Here is a 20,326-nt window from a genome sequence, read left to right as displayed (position 1 = left end):
CCCCAGCAGCAGTAGGGCAGGAGCCCCCCACAGCATCAGGCTTTTCCCTCCTTGCTCCTCAGCTCCAGCCCCTTATCCCTCAGGTGATGCTGGCACTAGCAGCTGGAACACTGCCCATAGGCTCCCAAGGATGCACCGCCTCACAAACAAGCTCCTCCTTGTGAGGCACTGCTTTTTCATCATCCTCAGTACTACCAAAAAAAACCCAGCAGCTGGGAAGTGACATCAAGTCTTGCTTCCTCACCCACCAGCACATGGCTGAAAGCAGGCAGCAAGCACTGCCCCAACACAGGGCCTAAGCAAAATCCTTCCCTGCAGAGACTGAGCTGCTCCACTCTACATGTAATGAGCAAAGTCAATTACCAGTCCTTACAGGCAAAGAGCAGGGATGAGCACATTACTGAGCCTGCCAGGGAAGAGTGGCTCCCTGGTGGAGCAGCCAGGTGCTCCAGCAGCCACTGGAACAGACACAGATATATCAGAATCACCACAGGCCCAAAGAAGAGCTGGTATATGACAGAAGCAAGATGCAAGTAGAACCTGTGCAGTGCCTATGGGGGTAACAGTGGGCTCTCAGGGAAATGCCCACAAAACCCTCTCTGCAACCAGCCACCTCCACAAGCATTAAGTTCTTTACACTGCTTGTCCCCGAGATGCTTCCAAATAAGATCCAGGACACACCTTTGCTTTTTCTGTTTTCCATTTATTGTTCAGTACGGGACACAGGTGAGGTAAGACATCTCACAAGGATCTAAGCTGACAGGTTCCTTGCTGATGGAGCTGAGGGATGCAAGACTGTGGTTCCTTTTCCTCCCCGCAGCACCAGCGGCCCCCTCTCCCTGCAGGGCTGCAGGGAAAGGGAGAGATACTGGCCAGGTGGGCTGTGGGCTCTGAACAGGTCAGGGGGAATCTGAGGGTTCAGCTCAGCCAGGAGACTGCCAAGACTCTGCTGAGACAGCTCCTGCTAACAGGACTCTGACGTGGTGGGGGTGTTTAGCAGAACATCTACAACAATGACTGTGGAGGGGGAAAGCCTTGGGGAGGCCTCCGTACTGAGACGTGTGCAATAAAAGGTCCCTTCTTGCTTCCATTTCTTAACCACAAGGGACAGCTCCTCATGGGGTGCTTCAGTGTTTGGCATTGATAATATCCACGAACTCTGGCTTGAGAGAAGCTCCACCAACAAGGAAGCCATCCACATCGTGCTGAGAGGCCAGCTCCTTACAGTTGCTGCCAGTGACAGAGCCTAAGGAGGGAGCAGTGGTTTAAGGTCAGAGGCGCCAGCTCTAGGAAAATGGAGCCAGGGCAAAGGCAGGACTGGCAAGGTACCAGCCACCTCCTGCAGACAGCAAGCCTGTCTCCCATTTATCCAAGCAAGCTACCCAGACAAGCTAGAAGGTGATTCTTTATGCTCTCAAAGTCAAGAGTTTCCTTGCCAGGAATAAACGATGTACAACTGCCGCAACAGGTAGAGAAACTAAGCACTTCCTGCCCTGGAAAGTCGCTCCAGACTCACTTACCTCCATAGATAATCCTAGTTGACTGAGCAACAGCATCAGACACGTGGCTTTTCAGCCACCCCCGCAGCTTCTCATGAACTTCCTGAGCCTGCAATACAACACAGGAGTCACACTGAGGCCTGAGCCACTCTGCACACAGTTCCCTTCCAAAGACAAGGGAACAGATATTCTCTAAGTCACTAAGAATTCTCCAGGAGATTCTCACTAAGAATCTTCAGGAAGGTTTCCTGAGGGGAAGGGTCAGTTGCTCATTTAATCAGCCACCTCTCCACTCATACCTGTTGGGGAGTTGCAGTTTTACCAGTTCCAATAGCCCAGACTGGCTCATAGGCAAGCACCACTTTACCCCAGTCCTTCACATTATCTAGGGAAGAGGGAGAAGGTAGAGGTGAGCACAATACCCCCATACTGGGAAGAGCAGGGCTGGAAAGTGGCTAAAAAAACCCAAACCAACCATTTATTTTTCCTCTTACCAGCAATAGCCTTGGTCTGTTCAAAAACCACCTTCTCTGTTATGCCAGCTTCTCTCTCATCCAGCTTCTCTCCAATACAGGCAATGACTCCAAGGCCCTCAGCCAGAGCATGAGCCACCTTCTGCCCAATCAACTGGGAATGGAAAAGAAACAAGGCATCCAGTAAAACAGGTTGGAGGTCTGTTTTAACTGCTCACTTTGACAGTCTTTGCAGACCCATCTAAGCTGGACCATGTCTCCATTCTATGAGGGCACTCACCTCATCAGACTCTCCAAAAACATGCCTTCGCTCTGAGTGGCCTAGGATCACCCATGCAGCTCCAATATCCTTGATCATTGCTGGGCTGGGGAGAAAGGAGATGACTCACTGGAGGAAATTCACATCCCAGAGGCACCCTGACTTGACTCTGTGGCTTACCTGATCTCTCCTGTGAAAGCTCCCTTTGGTACCTTGTAACAGTTCTGGGCTGCCACGCCAATCTTTGCATCGAGCTTCTGACGGGCAAAGTCTAGGTAGATGGAGGGGGCTCCACAAACCACCTCTGTAAGGCAAAGCACCCTGTTACCCTTGTGCCAGGAGAAGGGAAGAAACTGTACCCGGCCACTGATCCCGGCCCCAAGAGGTCATCCCTCACTCCTGAGCCCGCCCTCCTCACTGACATTTGGGGGCCCCTCTGCCACAGGACAATCCCTGCTATCCGATAACTCAGCAGCAGGGATGAAAGCCCTTTCCAGGGGCTGGACACGCGATACCGGGCCGACGGCCAGGTCACAGGGGTCCCTTGGAAAGTGCCCACATAAAAGATGGGGCGAGAATCCCACCCTGCAGCCCGGGCCTGGCCGAACCGGGAAGAGCCGGGTTATGCCTGGGTTCTAACCGAGCACGGCGGCGGGGCGGGGGCAGCGCAGCCCGGCAGCAGCGCGGCGCTGCGAGAGCCCCGCTTCCAGGTGCGGGGGCCAGGCCGAGGGAGGCGCGGGGTCCCGGGCCCGCGGGGTCTGCGGGGATCGGCCGGGGGCGCCCCGGGGGTCGGCCGCACGTGGCGGCCGGGCCTGCGGGAATCCGGATCCGGTTTCACGGGTATATTTAGCGCCGCTACCGCGGGGTTATATTTAGGCCCCCGCCGCCCTCTGACATTTGCTGCTCCCCCGCGCGGGCCCGGGCCCGGTCCCCGGCTCCGCAGGGCCGTGTGGGACGTGCGCTACGTGCGGGCCGCGCCCTCACCGGTGTCGGCGGAGAGCTTGGCGCTGTTCAGCGTGTGGATGAGGTCGCCCAGGCTCTTCTTGTCGCCGTTCATCTTCCAGTTGCCCCCCACGAAGAACTTCCTGTGCGCCATGGCGGGAACGAGCGGAGCGGGGCCGGCACCGGACGAAACGCGAAGGTCAGCGGCGGCAGTGCGAACGGCGACCGGCGCCCCTTTTATAGGCCGGCGGCGGCCGAGGCCCCGCCCCCCCACATGCCCCGCCCCAGACCACGCCCCGCGGCGGAGCCCCGCCCCCTGCCCCACCCGCGCTCCCGCGGCCGGCGGGGTCAGAGCGGAGCCAGGGCGGTATTTCGACTTTTATTTTGTCCCTCGTGTATTTTGGCATGGCAAGGGCACACAAGGGGAAGCGCTGCTCGTGGCCCGCCTTGCTGCCCGCCCCACGCCCCCGCCCGACAGGGCGGGCTGGAGGAACCCCCCCCATTCACAAGCCACACGTACACACAAGGCCCCTCCTCTCCTTCCGGACAGCAAGGAGGTGGCATCATCCCACCAAGCAGCGAAGCACTAGGGCTGTGTGTCACGGGGGTGAGGACAGTGAGGACACTTCCTATAGAAAGAGATATTCCCAACCCCCCAAACCCCCTTCACTCATGTCCACAGGGGCTCCAGCCCCCAGCTGATTAGTCAGTGAACTCTTGTCTCCCCATGTCTCCACAGAGAGGCCGTGAAGGGACTGGGGAAAGGAGCAGGGACGAGAAGGACCCTGCTCCCACCCTCACTGCCCCCACCCCTTTCCCCCCCCACACCTTCAGCCCACTCTCCCCCCACCACACACAGCAAGAGGATGCTCTAGCTGGGAATCCGCTGGTAGAAGTAGATGTAGCCCAGGTCCTTGGGGGGCTTCTCAGAAGCACAGACTTTCTGGTCATTGTAGATCACCCACCTGCAACAGGCACAAGAGGAGCTCAGGAATGCCATTCCATGGCTAAGACACAACTTGATTGCACTCACCTGCTCTCAGCCCCAAACCCCCCCCCCTCCAAGACCTCTAAGGAAATGGGGCAGGATGGGGATTTAAACCAGTCCCTCATTTTCCTTACACTGTGGAAAAGCTTACCTGCCATCTTTCTTGATGTGACAAACATAATGTCCGCACATAGTTGAAGTGCCCATGTGGCTGATGAAGGCAAACAGCTGATATTCTTGAAAGGAGGAGGGAAGAGAGGATTGTCAGGAAAAGAGGAAAGATGTCTTACTCCCTAACACCCTGTGCAAGGCCCCCTCTAGAGAAGGATCGCTGAAGGAAGGGTAGTAATGTAGAACTTGATCCCCATCAAGTGTGACTGTGAGTGCTCTCAAGGCCAAGCATACAGGGAAATAGGAGATGCTAACTTCCATTTAGCCTTCTTCCAACTTTTTATTTGGGCCATGGGTGCTGGATGGGTAAGGCAGGGATTTCACCTCCCTACAGCATCCAGCAGCACTGGCACAAATCCTGCTTTTTGCAGTGGGAACCAAAAGGGCAAAAAAAGCCTCCTAGCACCACTGGATAAGAGCAGCATAGCCCCTCCTGTCTTTCACTTGATGGCACTTCCCCAGCCTCTTTCTTACTGGCTTCCATGTAATACTCATCCAGCCTGAAGGGTCTGGAACACTTTGCCATTCCTTCCCTCTTCCTCCCTGCTTCCACCTCTACTACCAGACCAGCTCTGCAATAGCTGCTGCTGCTAAAACCTGCAGTACTGCATGGATGAGGAACAACAAAAAAATGTTGAGTTTGCACCCCAAAATCCACATTCCTCTGGCTTGGAACTCACTTCCAGGCCCATCGCGCACTTTGGGACCCACGGGGACGGATTCAGAGATGGACTCGGCTGCCGAGCGCCCCTCTGAGATATCCATAGCAGCTTCTGCATCGAGGTCATCAATGTGACTGAAGATCCAATCCACAGCACGCTCCAGACTGTTGTTCTGGAAGGAAAAAGAAGACAGTGAACTTGGGAATTGCTGTTCCTGGGAAAATCCTGGCGCTCTGATGTCGCCCGTGCCTCTCACCGTGGCTCTAAGCGCTTTCATCGCCTGGTCCCGGGAGAAGCCCATGGAGACAATGGTGGCCACACTGTCTTCTGAAGGAGGGTCTGGGCAGGCAATAGTTGACCCTGGCCCACTGGATCCAGGGAGAACTAACGGATTAGCAAAGTCTGCAGCAGGAAACACAACACAGCTCAGAGTAATCAGATCTCTCCAAGAGGGGACAGCCCAAGTCCAAACTACTTCAGTTTTCCACTGAAGTGGTAGTAGGACACAAGAACAGCCCAGAGGCAGTAAGCCTCACCACGGCCATGGCCTCGTACCTGGATCGTCCATGTGTGACATGACCCAGTTCATGGCCGCCTCAACCCCACTGTTCCCTGTGTAATACACGGCTTTGCGGCAGGCATCCATGGGAAAGCCCATTTCCACTAGCTGGATAATCACCGACTCGTCCAGCATGGGTGCTGTGGGGAGACACACGTTAGAGCCACCCACTCCCACCCATCCCTGCTGGCTCCATTTCATCTCGTGTCACACAGCCTCCAAAGCCACCACCTCCTAGCTTTATTTCACACCAAGTTCCATCTCTTGGCTTTTCTCAGCCACCTTTCTTCTTCAGTCTCACACACAGGCAGAAAACAAAATTATTCAACCTATGAACTCAGGAGCACTGGCTCTTCCGTAGGCTCTGAACCCGACGTCCTGCTGTAGTTTATAAAAATTAAATACCCCTACCAATTAAATCCTGTATAAATCCCAGCTCTGCCTCCTCTAAATGCAGTGGACACGCCACCCCATCTTGCACAGAACAGGAATCAACAAACCCCCTTGCATAACACCCTTGCATAACAGGCATGCAAGGGAGGCAGCTGGCAATCGCTGACAAAAGGACAGGGAAAGTCTGAGCAAGTGGGAAACTGCTAGCATGGGACACAAGGCAAGGAGAGCAAGGAAATGAGTCAGGCATCAGGAAGAGAGGAGGAGAATCACTAACATGTCGGAGAGGAGAAGTGAGGGGAGCAGAAGGAGTCGTCGTCCTCGTTGCCATAGAACCCCAGGCTACCTTTGGGCTCATCTGGTGTCACCAGTGGGGGTGCGATGTCTGGCATTTCCTCTTCTCCTTCCTGCAGCCCCGTTCCCTGCAGTGCAGAGATATCCAGCTCCTCTGGCATTTCAATGGAAACATCTGCAAGATATGGTCTTACTCAGCCTCCATGCAGAGGCAGAAACAAAGGACTTGGCTGGGAGATCTGGAAGGGTAAGTCCCTGGGGATGCCTGCAGCAACTTTTGGGATAGCTACTTTCCTCCTAGCAGTAATGACCACAATATCCATATGTGACTCCCAGTACCTACATGCTCTGTACTTCTCATCCTCCTTACCGAGCTTTTTGGGCACCCAGTCCAGACCGAAAGTGAACTTCTTGATCTGGATGACCAGATAATCTGGGAAAGAGGCGAACCGCGTCGTTCTGGAAGAGACACGGAGCATTTTTAAACACCTTGTCAGCAGAGACTGAGGGCATCTAGCTGATCCAAGAAATCAGTGAGTAGGACAGAGCCATGTGCTGAGCAAGTTGGGGGACATTCCTGTCTGTGCAGCTTGTCTGTGCTGAGCTTAAAGCTCCTCAAATACAGAACCATTTCTAAGGCAGAAGTCCTAACAAGATGAGATGGAATGCAAATCTTGGAGGTGAGAAAAAATAGTACCTATTCTCTACCTTCCAATCTTGTATTTTACAAGCCTGGTCAGATTTTGTTTAATTCAAGTCTAACCCTTAAGGAATGTAGTGGAAATAACATCTTTTATTAGACCAACAGATACACCTGCAGGAACTGTCAAGAGCACTTTTTTGGATATGAAACAGAAGCAGTGAATTTTAATAAGTTAACTGAATTTGATTAAATATTATTTAGTTAGACAATTTGAGAGAGAAACTGTCTGGAAGCTACGAAACAGAGGGGAACATTTGTGAAGGAAAAAGCACCTGTAAGTAAGACAGATACTCATTACCAGGTGATAACTGCAATGTACTGTAGAACTAAATTAAGTGACAGTAAAGTGTTTCAATACAACTCAGAAAAAATTAAAACAAAATGTTATTTTTCAGTGTGATGTTTGTTTATAGTAGCTATTGCTTAATAATGGAGTATTTGTTTAATAATTAAATTAATTACTCCATTAATAATGGAGTATAGAAAAGCACTTCCAACTCTTTGATGACTTTCATTGCAAAAGAACACAGCATCACAGCAGAAAGCTGCTTACATTTGTAGTCTTGTCACTTCACCTTTGCACTGTTGCATGTGCTACAAGCAGTGAGAAAAATTAAAGCTGTTTTTAAAACCTTGCTACTAGCATTTAAACTAGCATTCTTTCAAAGAACTCATGCATCTGTTACACTCAGTGTTCTGCTCAAATCTTCACAGTTAAAAACTTGAAGAAATTTTAGAGATAGTGCAAGATCAGAGTCATCATACAGTCAGTACAGATTTCAAAGCTAAATTTTAAATTTACAGTAAAAGAGACTATTTTCTGAAATATCACTGTGTTTTCATAGCCTCTCAGCAACTGAAATCTGATGGCTAGGACTTCACTAGCAGTGCTGTTCTGCCTACTGAGGGTAACATCCAGCACTGATGGATTGATCCCCTCTCTGTTTCAGTGTTCTATGGACCCAGGGTGTGGAGGACTACAAAGCTTTAATAATGTTCTTCCCCCAGGCCACTACAAGAGGTCCCCAGAGATGCAGCTATGGCCAGCTCATCATAGCTTAGCTGGGACACACTTACTTGAGAGCCACAGACTTGGCCTGCAAGGCTGTGCTCCAGAAATCATCCACCTGCTCTGGAGCTCCATAGGCCTCTAGGCAGGAGCTGAAAGGCACCTTGGCTCGCACCAGCTCAGGCAGCGGCTGCTTCTCCTCCTCTGCCTGCCTCTTCTTCTCCTCATACTCCAGCAGTTCATCTGAGAATAAAGCAGAGGAGTCAAGGACCACTTATAGGTACCTACAAAGTGACTGGTGTAAACTACAGACAGGGGCAGAGCAGGCCATAGATACAGGCCATGGAGAACGGAGCACAGCTTCCAGAGCACAGTTCTGCTACTGCAGTCACTCCTGTTGTGCTGCTGAATCACAGCCCAGCTTGTGGTGGCTAAGGGAAAGGCTCTAGAGGGACATCACTGTGTCACATCACCTCTGAAGATATCAGCTTGATCCCACAAAAGCAGGAGAAGGACCTGGCCTCAGAAATAGCAAAGTCCCTCTTTCATTTAAGGAGTTCTGTAAGAATAGTACAATATCCAAACCTAGGGCTTGCTACTGTTGCAGTGTTGGCACATTACTGACCTTTGTTGAGTGCAGCATCCATGGGCACAGGCAGCTGCATAATGTAGTCCACACGCTGGGTATATTTCACCTTTTCTGTGGCCAGGCACTTCAGCTTCTCCTCCACCAGAAAACGGAAGACCTCGTTAGGGTTCTCCGAGCTACGGCAGTTCCTCTGGAGAAGGAGAAATCAGAAGGACAGATGTAATAGCAGAATGGCACAAAAAATGATCTGCAGTAACAGTGATGTCACACAGCACATGGCTGAAGAGTAGTCACTTCTGTACCCAGTACCCTGGAAAAGACAGCAAAGAGGAAACTTAAAGCCAGCTTCTGTGCTCCAGGAAATCATGGCATTCCTGCTCCTAGAGAAGAAACTTTACACCTCTAGCTGTGCCACTCCCAAAAAGGATTTCTCCATGGAATCAGCCCTGAAAACACGGCCAAGCACCTCTCCTTCTCACCCTGGCAGGTGCTAGACAGCCCATTTCCCTGTGTTCTCTCCCTCTCTCTGCTTTGACTGCCAGCTTCTCACCTCTTGCTATGGGAAGAAAATCAAGCTGGACTTTTCCATGATTTGCCAGACAGACTCAACCATTACCTCCACCATGTTGATGAAGTGCAGAAAGAATTCCTGGGCATCCTGCTGTCGGTTAGTGGAAAATTCTGGGTGCCCCTTTCCAATGAGGGACTTGAACATGCGTGGAGCAATGCCATTTTGCATACCCTGCAAAGAACAATGTGGAAGAAGGTGGTCATAATTTGCCAAGCATGTGTCCTGGCATGTAGCACTCTTCTCTTAGCCATGCTTTTCTTCAGGTGACAGGCCTTGCAAGAAGCCCCAGCACATGTTTTCAGAAAGAAGACATGTGGCATACACAATACCTCATGCAGCACACACAGCAAGAGGATACCATGTCCAAGCCTCACCTTCTGATCAGGCTGCTGCTCCCCATCTGCAGAAGCTGGCCTTGAATACTCCCCAGAAAGCAGTCCATGGCCCAGTTTGGCTCTGGAAGGACAAAGTCCTGTTAGTATCAATGTTTCTTCAATCTCACATGCTCCAGGAGCCACATCAACCCATCCAGCTTTAACACTGCCATGGGATGTCAGTCTCACAGATAAAAGCACTCTCTGCTGCACCAGGCAAGATTATCTTATTGTGGTCTGCTCTCTCTGGCCCCTGGAGACATCACTGGGTGCCCATCTCCACCACTGCTTGCACACTGAGCAGAACCAGAAGGAACAGCTGGTGCTGAGCCACAGAGCAGCTGTGCTAGAGCCAAGCTGAGCTGCATCCTGACAGGGGAACGGAGCAGTGTCTGACCGTGCAGGAGACAACAGGGCACAGAGAAATTGTCTGAGCCAGAAATAGCACTGCTCTGAGCAGACTGGTCACGTTTTCCCAGAGGAAAGATTGACTGCATCAGGCACTTAATGGACAACAGTGTGTGTTCAGTGATTTACTCCTATGCCCAGAGCCTCCTGCTATTCCTTTTCACTCCAGTCCTTCCCCATCACTATTGCCATATTGCCATTTGTCTGGAACCAAACCTTACCAATTCCTCCCTTTGCCCAAGCAATCACCTTTCTGGCTGTCTCACCTTAATCCCCTCTCAGTGAACACCTGACTCCAGGCTGCCCAAATTTAGAATCCTCCTGTACCACTGAACTCCTTGTCCACAAATGCCACCTTCCATTCCTCCACCCCAAACTTCCACATGCTTTGTTTGACAGCAGCTGCAGCACAGACCAGACGTACTTGAAATGCAACCCCCTCCCAAATCTTGTTTTCCTCCTTCTGCATACTCTCCTGCACAGTACCTCTTGAGGGAAGCCTTTTTAGGCATACATAAGTTATCTAGTGAGAATAAAGCTGCCAAAACCTATATAACCCTTTACAATCTCCCTCCATTGAAGAGAGCAAGACCCTTTTAACTGTTATGCAGAGAGAAGCTGCCTCCCAGAAATCCCCCCACACATAATACATTTCAGAGCCTCTCATGAACACAGGGTACACTCTGTCCTCTCCATCTAGGGCATTCAGCTGAACTTCCTTGGCTTAGATCCTCATTGATCACTGAGGATCAGTGTCTCTGGTGACAGGCAAGGAAAGAGAGCTGAGGCTTGAGGGAGAACCGTGGAGCAAAGGAGCACAGAGGGGATGCATCCAGGCAGTCTCAGCCTTCTTTCTCTCACCAAAATTCTACGTACACTTGTGTGCTGAAGTCCTGTGTGGGGTCCGAAGGTGCACTTTGGAATATCTTCTCCAGCTTGTCCACATACCTGCAGAGCAAAACACAGCAATCTAAGGGATATGCAGCTTCATCTGGTAAAGATGCAGTTCTGAGCACGATTACTGCCACAGAAGCACCCAGCCCGAGGGGACCTTTGTACTGATCCCAAACTAATGGAAAGGAGTGATTAGGCTCACTTACTTTCTCTGGAAGTCTGGGATACTGAACAGCACCTGCATCACAGAATTGAGGTAGCAACTGTTGCCCAGGTTACAGATACCAGTGTACCCAGGCCCATAGAGGGGCTTGAGCTGAACACCAGACTCCTGGATGAGCTCCCACTCGCCAATGCGCTGGTTCATGTCTATTTCCAGTTCTGTCATCGTCTTGTCTGTCTGCAGAGGGAAAGCACAGGAAAATCCTCAAAGAAGGCTCAAGGCAACATTAGAGGTGTGAAAAGGGCAATGCTGCAGAGAAATAGAGTCAATCCATTCTGGTTTATTCTGTAAGTAGAGGAGGAAGAAACAAGAGTTGTTTCCATATATATGAACACCTGAGACAGAAAGAGGAAGGAAAAGCAATATGGGAGAAATCTGAACCATTCCCTAGAAAGAGGCATGGAAACCACACACAAAAAAAGCTCAGCACCTGAGAGCCTCCCAGCCCACACTGACATATAACCCCAGGGAAATAATCCTGAGGGACGTGAAAGAAAAGCAAAACGGACAATCAAAGAAGAGAGGCAGATGAGACAACTCTGTGTGTGACAAAAACCCCCAGCGTTTCTTGACCAGGAATGGTTCTGCATTGCCACAGAAAGTTGGGATCTAGCAAAGACACCTCAGAGATGCTTCTCTCTCCCTGTGGGCCTATGGAGGACTCCACTTCCTCCTCACCTTCTGCATCTTGAGCATGTCAATCCCAAAGTGTGCCAGGTGTTCTGCCAGGTTGGGATCCAACACCATGTCATCCTCATCATAGGAGTAGACATCTATGCAGGAAAACAGAAAAAAAAGGAACTTATAATGGCCTGTGATCTCAAATTCACAGCTGGATAAAGAAAGCGCTCAGAACTGGGAGTTTTGACAAACTGAGCCATTGGACTTTCTGCCCTTTCTCAGCAGAATAATATTAACAGACAGAATGGTGTTCTAAATCCTCCTAAACATGTGACAAGACAACTTTGTCATTGATCAGGGTACAGAGGTACACTTATGCCAGGAGTAATGAAAGTGGGTTACTGTGCCATATACTCTCCGCTCAGGATTTGAAGACACAAATCTTTGATGAACACCCCAACACAGAAAATCAAATGGCAACCTGGATAACTATTCTAAAAGCTCCCAATTACAAGGGAGGGGCAGAGGAAGGCGAGGCTTTTTTATCAGCTCGTTCTTTGCCTCACACAAGCAGCAGGTCAGAGAGGCAAAGTTCACAGTGGGATGACACTGCGTGCTCCAGGTCACAAGATGGCCAAAACCACCCTGATACCTGCAGGAGATCTGCGTCAGCCTGAGAGGTGCCTGCCCTCCCTAAGCCTGGGAGGAGCCCCGTTCTCACCAGCCCCATCAGGAGTGATTGTTCCCAGTTTCACAGCCAGAGGGTAGCCGGTTTCTCGGTAGTGCTCAACCGCGTGGTTGTTGCCGCCGCTGCCATCGAAGTAGCGCCGACCGCAGAGGATGGCTCCGTCGGTCATGTTCAGCCACAGGTTCTCCTTCATGTCACACTTGCTGCACTTCCAGCCACTATTGACAAGGAACACAAAAAAGAGATCAGAGGGAAAACATCTGGGTTCTACCTCCCAAGCCCTCACCATTGCTGCCCCCTGCAATATCCGTAAGTGATCTCATTCCTCTGCTACTACAGAACACTGAGAATCCTGACATACTCTAGTGTGCCATCTCCTCAGAATCTACTGTGACAAAGTGTCAGGACCCAGGACATCCCTCTGGCTGTCCAGAGACCCTGGCACAGAGCCCAAAATGCCTCTGGTTTTGATTATAACTCGTGGATCAAGTTACCAACCTTAGATGAAGATCTGCAAGCCATGACAAATTAAGTAGAATGACAGTGAATTTATCACGAGGTGAAAAAGTAGATTTTGGGGTTTTTTAGAATGGAGGTTCAGGGGGCAAGATGGAGGAATCTGGGTGTGTCCTGCCTTTCTCCTTCTTCTTCTTGGCCTCCATCTTCTGCTGTGATGTTTAGACTGGTTTAGAGTAGAAGCTCACTGTCTAACATAGGTGATAGGTACTGGAAGGTAATTGTAAACATTGTATATGTAGTTTTTAGTATAAAGACGTAACACCAGCCCGGGGGCAGGCAGAATACCTTGGACTGTCTTGCTGAGCAGACCTTGGCAGGACAGGAGAGAGAATTTTATAGCTAAGATACAATAAACAACCTTGAGAGCGAGAAATGAAGAGCCCTGACTCCTTCTTCAAGCACAGGGCTGGGAAAAGAGATTTTCTATCTTTTCTTGAGGTCATTCTGACCAGCTAGAGTCACTGACAACAACGCACACCTGGAGACTTCCAAAAGAAGCCTCATCTGCTGCTGCAGCCCAGCATGGGAGAAAGGCCTGGGAGAGAGTGACACAGCAAGTTCCAGCACCATGCTCACCACGGTGGGATGCGGACGTCGTTCTGAAGCTGGTGCAGGGAAAAAGCGTGCTTGGAAACACGGCGAACCTCCCCATCCCAGGCCTGCACCTCCTGCTTCCGTGAGGCTGAGTCTGCTGTCAGGATGGCCTCGATCGCACTGGCAATCTGCAACCAGGACAGCAGGAGAAAACATGAAGGGCTGGCCTACCATGGTAAAGGCACAAGAAGCTTCCAGTGCCACAGCACTCCACATTTAGGGAAGTTGGCTGGGACTTTTGGGAGCCTCAGTCACACACAAGGCAGAACTCTGTAATATACATATATATACATTATATATATACAGCCTATGTAACTGCAGAGCAATCATGGTGACTGCCGGCTGAGACTTCACAGCAGCTCTGCAGGATCCCCTTTACAGGGCAGTTTCCTTCTCTGTAATGGTACACTTCCTCATCAACAGTAACCACAGCCCTCCAGCCAAACATACCCTGTCTTTGACCATGTCTGGTAGTCCCTCCAGCCCATCACGTGGAATATCCAAGTGGTCCGGCAAAATCACTATTTTTACATCTTCATCATATTCAAACTTTTCTTCTGTGATATCAAATCCACCTTCTACACCTACAAGAAGAAAAATCATTGTGGTAACAGGTGAAACCAAAGAGCTTGGAAAGCTTCTTTCCCCACAGCTTACATGAAATAAGACACTATGAATAAGACAATGATCTAAACCAGTGATCCGCAATCTTTCTCCCACTTCTGGATCCCAGAGCTTCTGCTGGTGCTGTGGACTTCACAGGAACAATTACAGGCCTAGTGACAATAGATTTTGTTTTTCCTAGCTCTTTTTACAGATGCTTAAAAACAATCTCCAGGCTCTGGCTACAAGCAGGAAGAAAACCAGACCTCCTCTAGAGAGGCATTGACCAGAAGAGAGCTGTCATGGTTTGAGCCTGGCACAGAGCCAGTGCCCCCCCATGAAAATGCCTCACCCTGGTGTCTGCTGTGAGATGTGACCAGGAATAAGCAAAACAGGCTCTAACTTAAACATAAAGACCACTTTATTACTTAAACTACAGGAAAATAGAGAAAGACTATAGGGAAAAAAAAAAGAAGAAAAGAATTGAAAACCTTACAAAAAAACCATTTTCCTCCTCCCCCACCACCTGACTTTCCCAATCCAATACATTCTCCCAAAACAACTGCCCAGCCCGGCACGACACTTTAGTATACTCAAACATCAGTTCATGAAGAGGAAAGGAGTCCTTCTCGTTCCATAGGCTTCTCCTGCAAGCACACTGAAACCCCGTGTGCTTCTCTGTTACTTCGGCACCGCCCGGAAGAAAAAAAGTCCTTCTGCCGCTTGTAACATCGTCCTTCCATGCCCAGTGCTCTCACCACTGACGGCATGGACCAGAGCTGCTTTTAGGGTTGTCTTTCAAGGATGCCTTGTCTCACTCCAAAAAGGCACAGTCTCTGCTTTTGGGACATCTGTCCCCCCCATATTTTTCCAACCCCCTGGGGCCGGGGGGTCCTCACGAAGAACCTTCCTGGTTTTGAGGCACTGCCTCCCCCTAAATGCAGTCTGTGTCACAGGAACAACTGAGTCCATAGCCACGAGAAAAGTCCAGCCAAAAGGCCACTCCAAATCATCTCTCCCCATCCAATCATCTCCACAATTTTCCGGGCCAGGTCCTTATCTTATCTCATCTCTCATCTCCCTTCTTATTCAGCTTCGAGGAGGATTAGCATTTTTACAAGGCCCCAATCATGCAAGAAAGGGTTAAAAGTTTTCAGTCTCTGTCTGTCCTGGGACGAGATGATACTCCCACACGTGCTGCTGCTGCAGCCGGCCGCTCTCCCTCCCGGAGGGGAGGGGGGGGGGGGGGGGCCGCTCGATGTCTCTTGGGGCTCCGCCACCCTTCCATCCTTGAAACCCCCTCAACCCCCACCTCTGTCCAGGCCCCAGGCCTACCGCATGGCGGTCCCTCCCCCGCCCAGCAGCAGCGGGCCGGGCGGGGGGAGGAGATCTGACCTCTTCGCCCGACGATGTCCAAAAGAGGAAGTGCCAGGGCAGTGCCTTGCTTTTAACCCCTGTGTATTCTCGGAGGTGTGTCCAAACCCCACTGGCTACACCAGGTGTCAGTATGAAACCCAAAACCTTCATTGGTTTGACCACAGCTTCCCAGAATCCCCACTCCTTCCTGGTCAAACCATGACAAGAGCCAAGATAAAGCATGGGTGTTCAACCTTAACCAGAATACTCAAGAGAACGAATGGAGATGTGCATGAAGAGATCATCTTGTAAGCCAGGGCAAAGGTCAGGTCTCTCAGCATATTTAAGAAGTCTGCCTCTCTTTCTTGCCTTTTCTAGAAAGGACAGTCTAGAGTCCTGCATTCAAGCAAGAAGAACCAGGAGCTCCTCTGGAACCAGAACATCCAGAATTGCAGAAAAAGTCTGAGCAAAGGTACAGAGATAGTGGTTTCTATGTCCACCTAGCTGTGCTCTCCAGAGGTTGCACCAGAAACTGGAGATCCACACATAAGAGGTTATTTGCCAGTTGTACAGACTCATCATGGATGCCCACCAAAACATCTGCAATTTCTGCAGATTCCCTCACCTACAGTTTTTGGATTATATAAGTACTCAGAGGAAAAGCTTGGCCTTCTCTGTTCTGCAGATATTCACATCCTACATCCCAAAAGGAAACAGGCAGAAGACACATGGCTTATTAGCAGCCTAAACCCCCTGTGTTTTTAAACTGAATTTCATTTATTCCCGGAAAAATTGCACGCTGTGACTGCAATAATCTCTGCAACAACTATCTGAACATCTGCAGCTGCAACAAATCTCTGAAGGGAAGAAAAGCTTTTGCTGCTCAGTGTCTCTGCCTCAAGAATCCTGTGTGCAACACAGTTCTGATAATCACTACTGTATTTCCCGAAAACATTCTTGTCAGAAATATCCAGTCCCATGATATCTCCTGCAACTCCCTCCTTAGATACCTACAATTTTTACACTATGCACAAACTGCTACGTATGAACACAATGATTTGAGAAAACAGTCACCAGCATCATGTAACAACATACCTAGATAATCCTCTTCTGTGCCTCTCCAGCACAGCCTAGAGATTTCCTGTCACCACTTCACAGAGTAAGGCAATACACAACCCTCCAGGGCATTACACAATTTCTGAACCCTAAACAAACAAAACCAGACTGGTGAGGTCCCCTCAGGTGGTTTTGTGAGCCTTCTGAGGCTCCAGACGAGGAACAGGGTCTATAGGCACCAGCTTGCCCTGAGGTACACTGCCTCCCTTTCCATGGTGCTACCTAAGCACCACACACCACAAAAGTCCATCCACAAACGTGCAGGCATAGGAGGCAAGCACTGCAGATCTTTCATTGAGAGGGGGAAGTGAGGCACACAGAGATCAAGGGGTACATTTTGTTCACAAATCTTTCTAGCACTTTAAAAAAATCTCCCGTGTCAGAATTAGCTATGCCACCACAGTTCAGTTAAAACAAAGATAAAAAAAACCTTCTCCTGAACTTGAGACCACTGTCTCACAGGGCTAATACTTCCTTTTATTCTCTCCTGCTCCATTCACACCACTAAGCTGTTACCACAGGCAGGTATTTGCCAACTCACTGACAACACTTGGTGAAAAACCTTTGAAGAATTCAGTATGTAGAAAAAAATCATAACGATGACCAGGCCTCATCTCTCCCAAAGCAGCATAATCATACTTATACATAAAAGCACTGGTTATCTGAAGAAACAGAGACTCCACCCTCAATTTTGCTAGGAGTGATCTTTGGGGCTCTGTTCAGCTCACCAGCAAAACAGGGAGCAGCTGCCAGTCTTAATAGTGATGTTTGTGCTCTGGCAGTAGACGAGTCACTGGGCGTCTACACCAGGGAAAAAGTGAGCCAAAATCAAGACATTCACAGTCCAGATTCTGGATTTCCCTCTAGTGGTCAGCTTCCAGCAAGCCAAGAACCTGTTACTGCTACAAATGTTCCTGTTCCTTCCTTTATGTGTCTCCATAATGGCTCAGAAATTACCAGCTGAGACTGCTCCAAATAAGCAGTGTCTCCACTGATTGCCACGACAGCCCTCTCAGTCGCTGAAAGACAGTAATGGGAACACCAGCCTTGTTCTTCCAAAAAATGGAATATTTAAAGTATTTTTTATGTTTTAATGGTCATATGCATTTCCTCCAGTATCAGCCTTATAAGACCTAATGAACCAAAACGCAGCATTTCTCATTAATTTCTTCACCATCTGTATCAATAATGCTAGTTCAATATCAGAGGAGTTTAAAAAGTATTTTATCTGCCAGGACCTTCAAGCTTACTTTTCTCAGACATAAATTTCCTCAAACTTACTTCAGCCCCATGCTGGGACACTGTCTTTAAGCAATGGTCCCAGTCTGGTGATCCCCACACCAAGCTGAGCCAGGCATGCAGGGTCATGGCAGAGAATAATAAACATATTTATACACGGAAAACAAGATGCAGCTTTGGACACAACCACCACCTTAATGACTGTTCTACAGACACTGCTCACCCGAGCCACACTGGAAAACATGAAGTCTGAATTTGGCCAGGGATACTAGCCAAGAAGAGTAAAGCAGAAGAGGCAAACCAGGCAGCCCCTGGCTGAACACAGGGACCACACAGCACACAGCTGCTTCCTTACCAATAGCCAAGCGAGTTGGTTTCTTCCTCGGGGGGTCCCCAGCACTGGAGTTGGTGTCTTCTTCCTTCTGTGGCATTGAGAAGAAACAGGGAAATAAGAGTTAAGGGCACAGGCATGCTGTGCCAAGCCTTAGGGATTGAAATCAAGCTACTCTGAAAACAGAAGGAAACCAGGCAGAAACAACATGGGCAATCCATACAACAATTCAGCACAAGCAGAACTGAAGCACTGGTGTCCCTCAGCTCACCAGGAAAAACAACAGCTGTATCTCAGGAGAGAAAACTCTGTATCTGATGGAATACACAGACACAGCCCAGCTCTCAATTTCAGAACAAGTTTGAGTGCATGCATTTTTATTTTTTACCGGTTTACGTGTTCTTTTGAGGTGCAGGTAGACCCGCTGGCCTGTTTTCTGATAGTGCTTTTCCACATACTGCTTCCCAAAGCCCAGGAACGTGTTCATGCAGATATACAAGCCGCCATCTGACTCCTGGAAAGAAGGATAGACGAAACTGAAGGGAGGTGGTCAGGAATGGCATTCCAGCTGCTAGGATAGGCATGGCAGACTAGTCATTATTCATTAAGTCATGGTAACAGCTCATTCCTACATAACAGCTACAAGTAGCTAGTAAGAAATGGGATGGCAAGCCCCAGCCTGGCTGTCCCAGAAGAATAGGTACTCATGTCATGATGATGTATTTGAAAAACTATTTGTGTGTTCATTTATGGCAGGATGCTACCCAATCAGGAAAGCCTGAGTTTCCATAAGAGTTTACCTTGTAAAAGGCCCCTAGCACACACAGTTTACAAGTTCAGAGCATGGTACAATCATTACCAGCAAAACTGTGGCACCCTGTTCAAACACATGACTCCCAGTGCCATAGGGAATGCTGCCAAGCTACAGTGTGAGGAAGGTTAACACACCACTGTTTACTTTTGCTGTTGTGTTCAAAAGCCTGTGAGCAGCTCGGAAACAGATACAGAATGTACCCCCACCATCCCATCAGCAGCTAGAAAACACCACACTTATTCAGCAGATACCCTTTTCAAACTGAAGGGGCGGGGGACCCAAATTCAGGGGCTGGAAAGGAGGGAAACCACTCAGAAGCTTTCAGAAGCTGCGGGGACTGACAGAGCGAGCAGAGCAGGGTCAGGCATCCCTGTGGAGCTCGGGGAGGGAAGAGGGCCAGGATGCCAAGTGCCGCTGCCCCGAAGGGCCCGTATCTCAGCCCAGCTCTGCGGGATGGGGCTCAGCCCGGACGGGCGCCCGCCAAGAGGCGCAAGGGGCACCTCGCCCTCCCGCTGCCTTCGCCGCCTCTTAGGTCCCCTTAGGCCGAGCGAGGGAAGCGCAGTAAGCGCAGGGATGCCAGCGGGGTGGAGATGGCTGGAGAAGGGACCACTGCCATCTTAATGACACAGCACCGCCTCGCCCCCCGCCCGCCGGGCCAGGCCGCGCGGTGAGGCCGGGGAGGTGGCTCAGACCCGGGCAGGGCGGGACCCCCGGCCCGCCCCCCGCCGCCGAGGGCGGGCCCGGGACGCGCCCGACCCCCCGCCCCCCGCTGGACTACAAGTCCAGGCGAGCGCAGCACGGAGGGTTCAGGCCGGGGGCGCTCCTTCTCCAGGGGCTGCCGGCAGGCCGGGCCCCTGCTGATCGGGGTGAGCGCCCTGCCCACGCACGCCCCGGCCCCCGAACTACAGCGCCCAGCGCGCCGCGGGCGGGCGGGGCGCGCCGCGGGGCACGCCGGGCGTAGTAGTCCACGAGGGCCCTGCGCGCCACCCGGGAACGGCCACCGCAGCCACCGGGGAACCACAAGTCCCATGAGGCCACGCGCGGGCGGCGCCCCGGCTGGTGGCGGGGTGGGAGCCGGCCGCGGCGGGAGCAGCCCGGGCGAGCGGGCGGGCCGGCGGCGGGGCGCGCTTACCGGCGTGTCGAAGGAGAAGGCGCACTCGTCCTTGTGGACGCGGTCGCCGGCCTTGGGCACCCGGATGGACGGCAACACCGACAGCAGCGCCTCGCTCAGCTCCGCCATGACAGCGGCTCACCGCGGCACCGCCCACAACCCCGCCCCGCCCAATCGCAGACCGGCGCGGTCAGGCGGGTCCTAACCAATCGGCAGCGAGGCTGGAGGCCAGACTCGCCCTGCCGACCCGCCGGCTCGCCCAATCGCAACCGCCCTCCGGCCATGGTGGGAGGCGGTGCCGGGCTCCTCCACCAATAACGGCG

At 51.0% G+C, this 20,326-nt stretch overlaps 2 protein-coding genes across 3 annotated transcripts; both read right to left on the bottom strand.

Annotated features, from left to right (window-relative positions):
* Positions 1-682: 682 nt before the first annotated feature.
* Positions 683-3,350, bottom strand: TPI1 (triosephosphate isomerase 1). Its single transcript, XM_074534858.1, has 7 exons — positions 3,216-3,350; positions 2,412-2,535; positions 2,253-2,337; positions 1,994-2,126; positions 1,799-1,884; positions 1,521-1,608; positions 683-1,246 (listed from the first exon to the last, which is right to left on the bottom strand). The coding sequence occupies exons 1-7, from the start codon at positions 3,325-3,327 to the stop codon at positions 1,128-1,130; spliced, it is 747 nt and encodes a 248-aa protein (XP_074390959.1). The 5' UTR covers positions 3,328-3,350; the 3' UTR covers positions 683-1,127.
* USP5 (ubiquitin specific peptidase 5) lies at positions 3,248-20,189 on the bottom strand. Of its 2 annotated transcripts, none has more exons than XM_005486044.4 (20): positions 20,025-20,189; positions 18,467-18,592; positions 18,103-18,169; positions 13,884-14,017; positions 13,416-13,561; positions 12,354-12,538; positions 11,690-11,784; positions 10,995-11,188; positions 10,771-10,842; positions 9,487-9,568; positions 9,158-9,283; positions 8,578-8,731; positions 8,021-8,195; positions 6,611-6,699; positions 6,293-6,415; positions 5,550-5,693; positions 5,251-5,396; positions 5,013-5,166; positions 4,313-4,397; positions 3,248-4,138 (listed from the first exon to the last, which is right to left on the bottom strand). In XM_005486044.4, the coding sequence occupies exons 1-20, from the start codon at positions 20,130-20,132 to the stop codon at positions 4,045-4,047; spliced, it is 2,499 nt and encodes an 832-aa protein (XP_005486101.2). In that variant the 5' UTR covers positions 20,133-20,189; the 3' UTR covers positions 3,248-4,044. The 2 variants fall into 2 exon arrangements, with proteins under 2 accessions (XP_005486101.2, XP_005486100.2); XM_005486043.4 differs by having other exon boundaries at positions 6,224-6,415; positions 20,025-20,188.
* Positions 20,190-20,326: the final 137 nt, after the last annotated feature.

This window comes from Zonotrichia albicollis, chromosome 2, assembly GCF_047830755.1.
Source record: "Zonotrichia albicollis isolate bZonAlb1 chromosome 2, bZonAlb1.hap1, whole genome shotgun sequence".
Taxonomy (NCBI): domain Eukaryota; kingdom Metazoa; phylum Chordata; class Aves; order Passeriformes; family Passerellidae; genus Zonotrichia; species Zonotrichia albicollis.
This window is presented reverse-complemented; position numbering and strand designations above follow the sequence as displayed.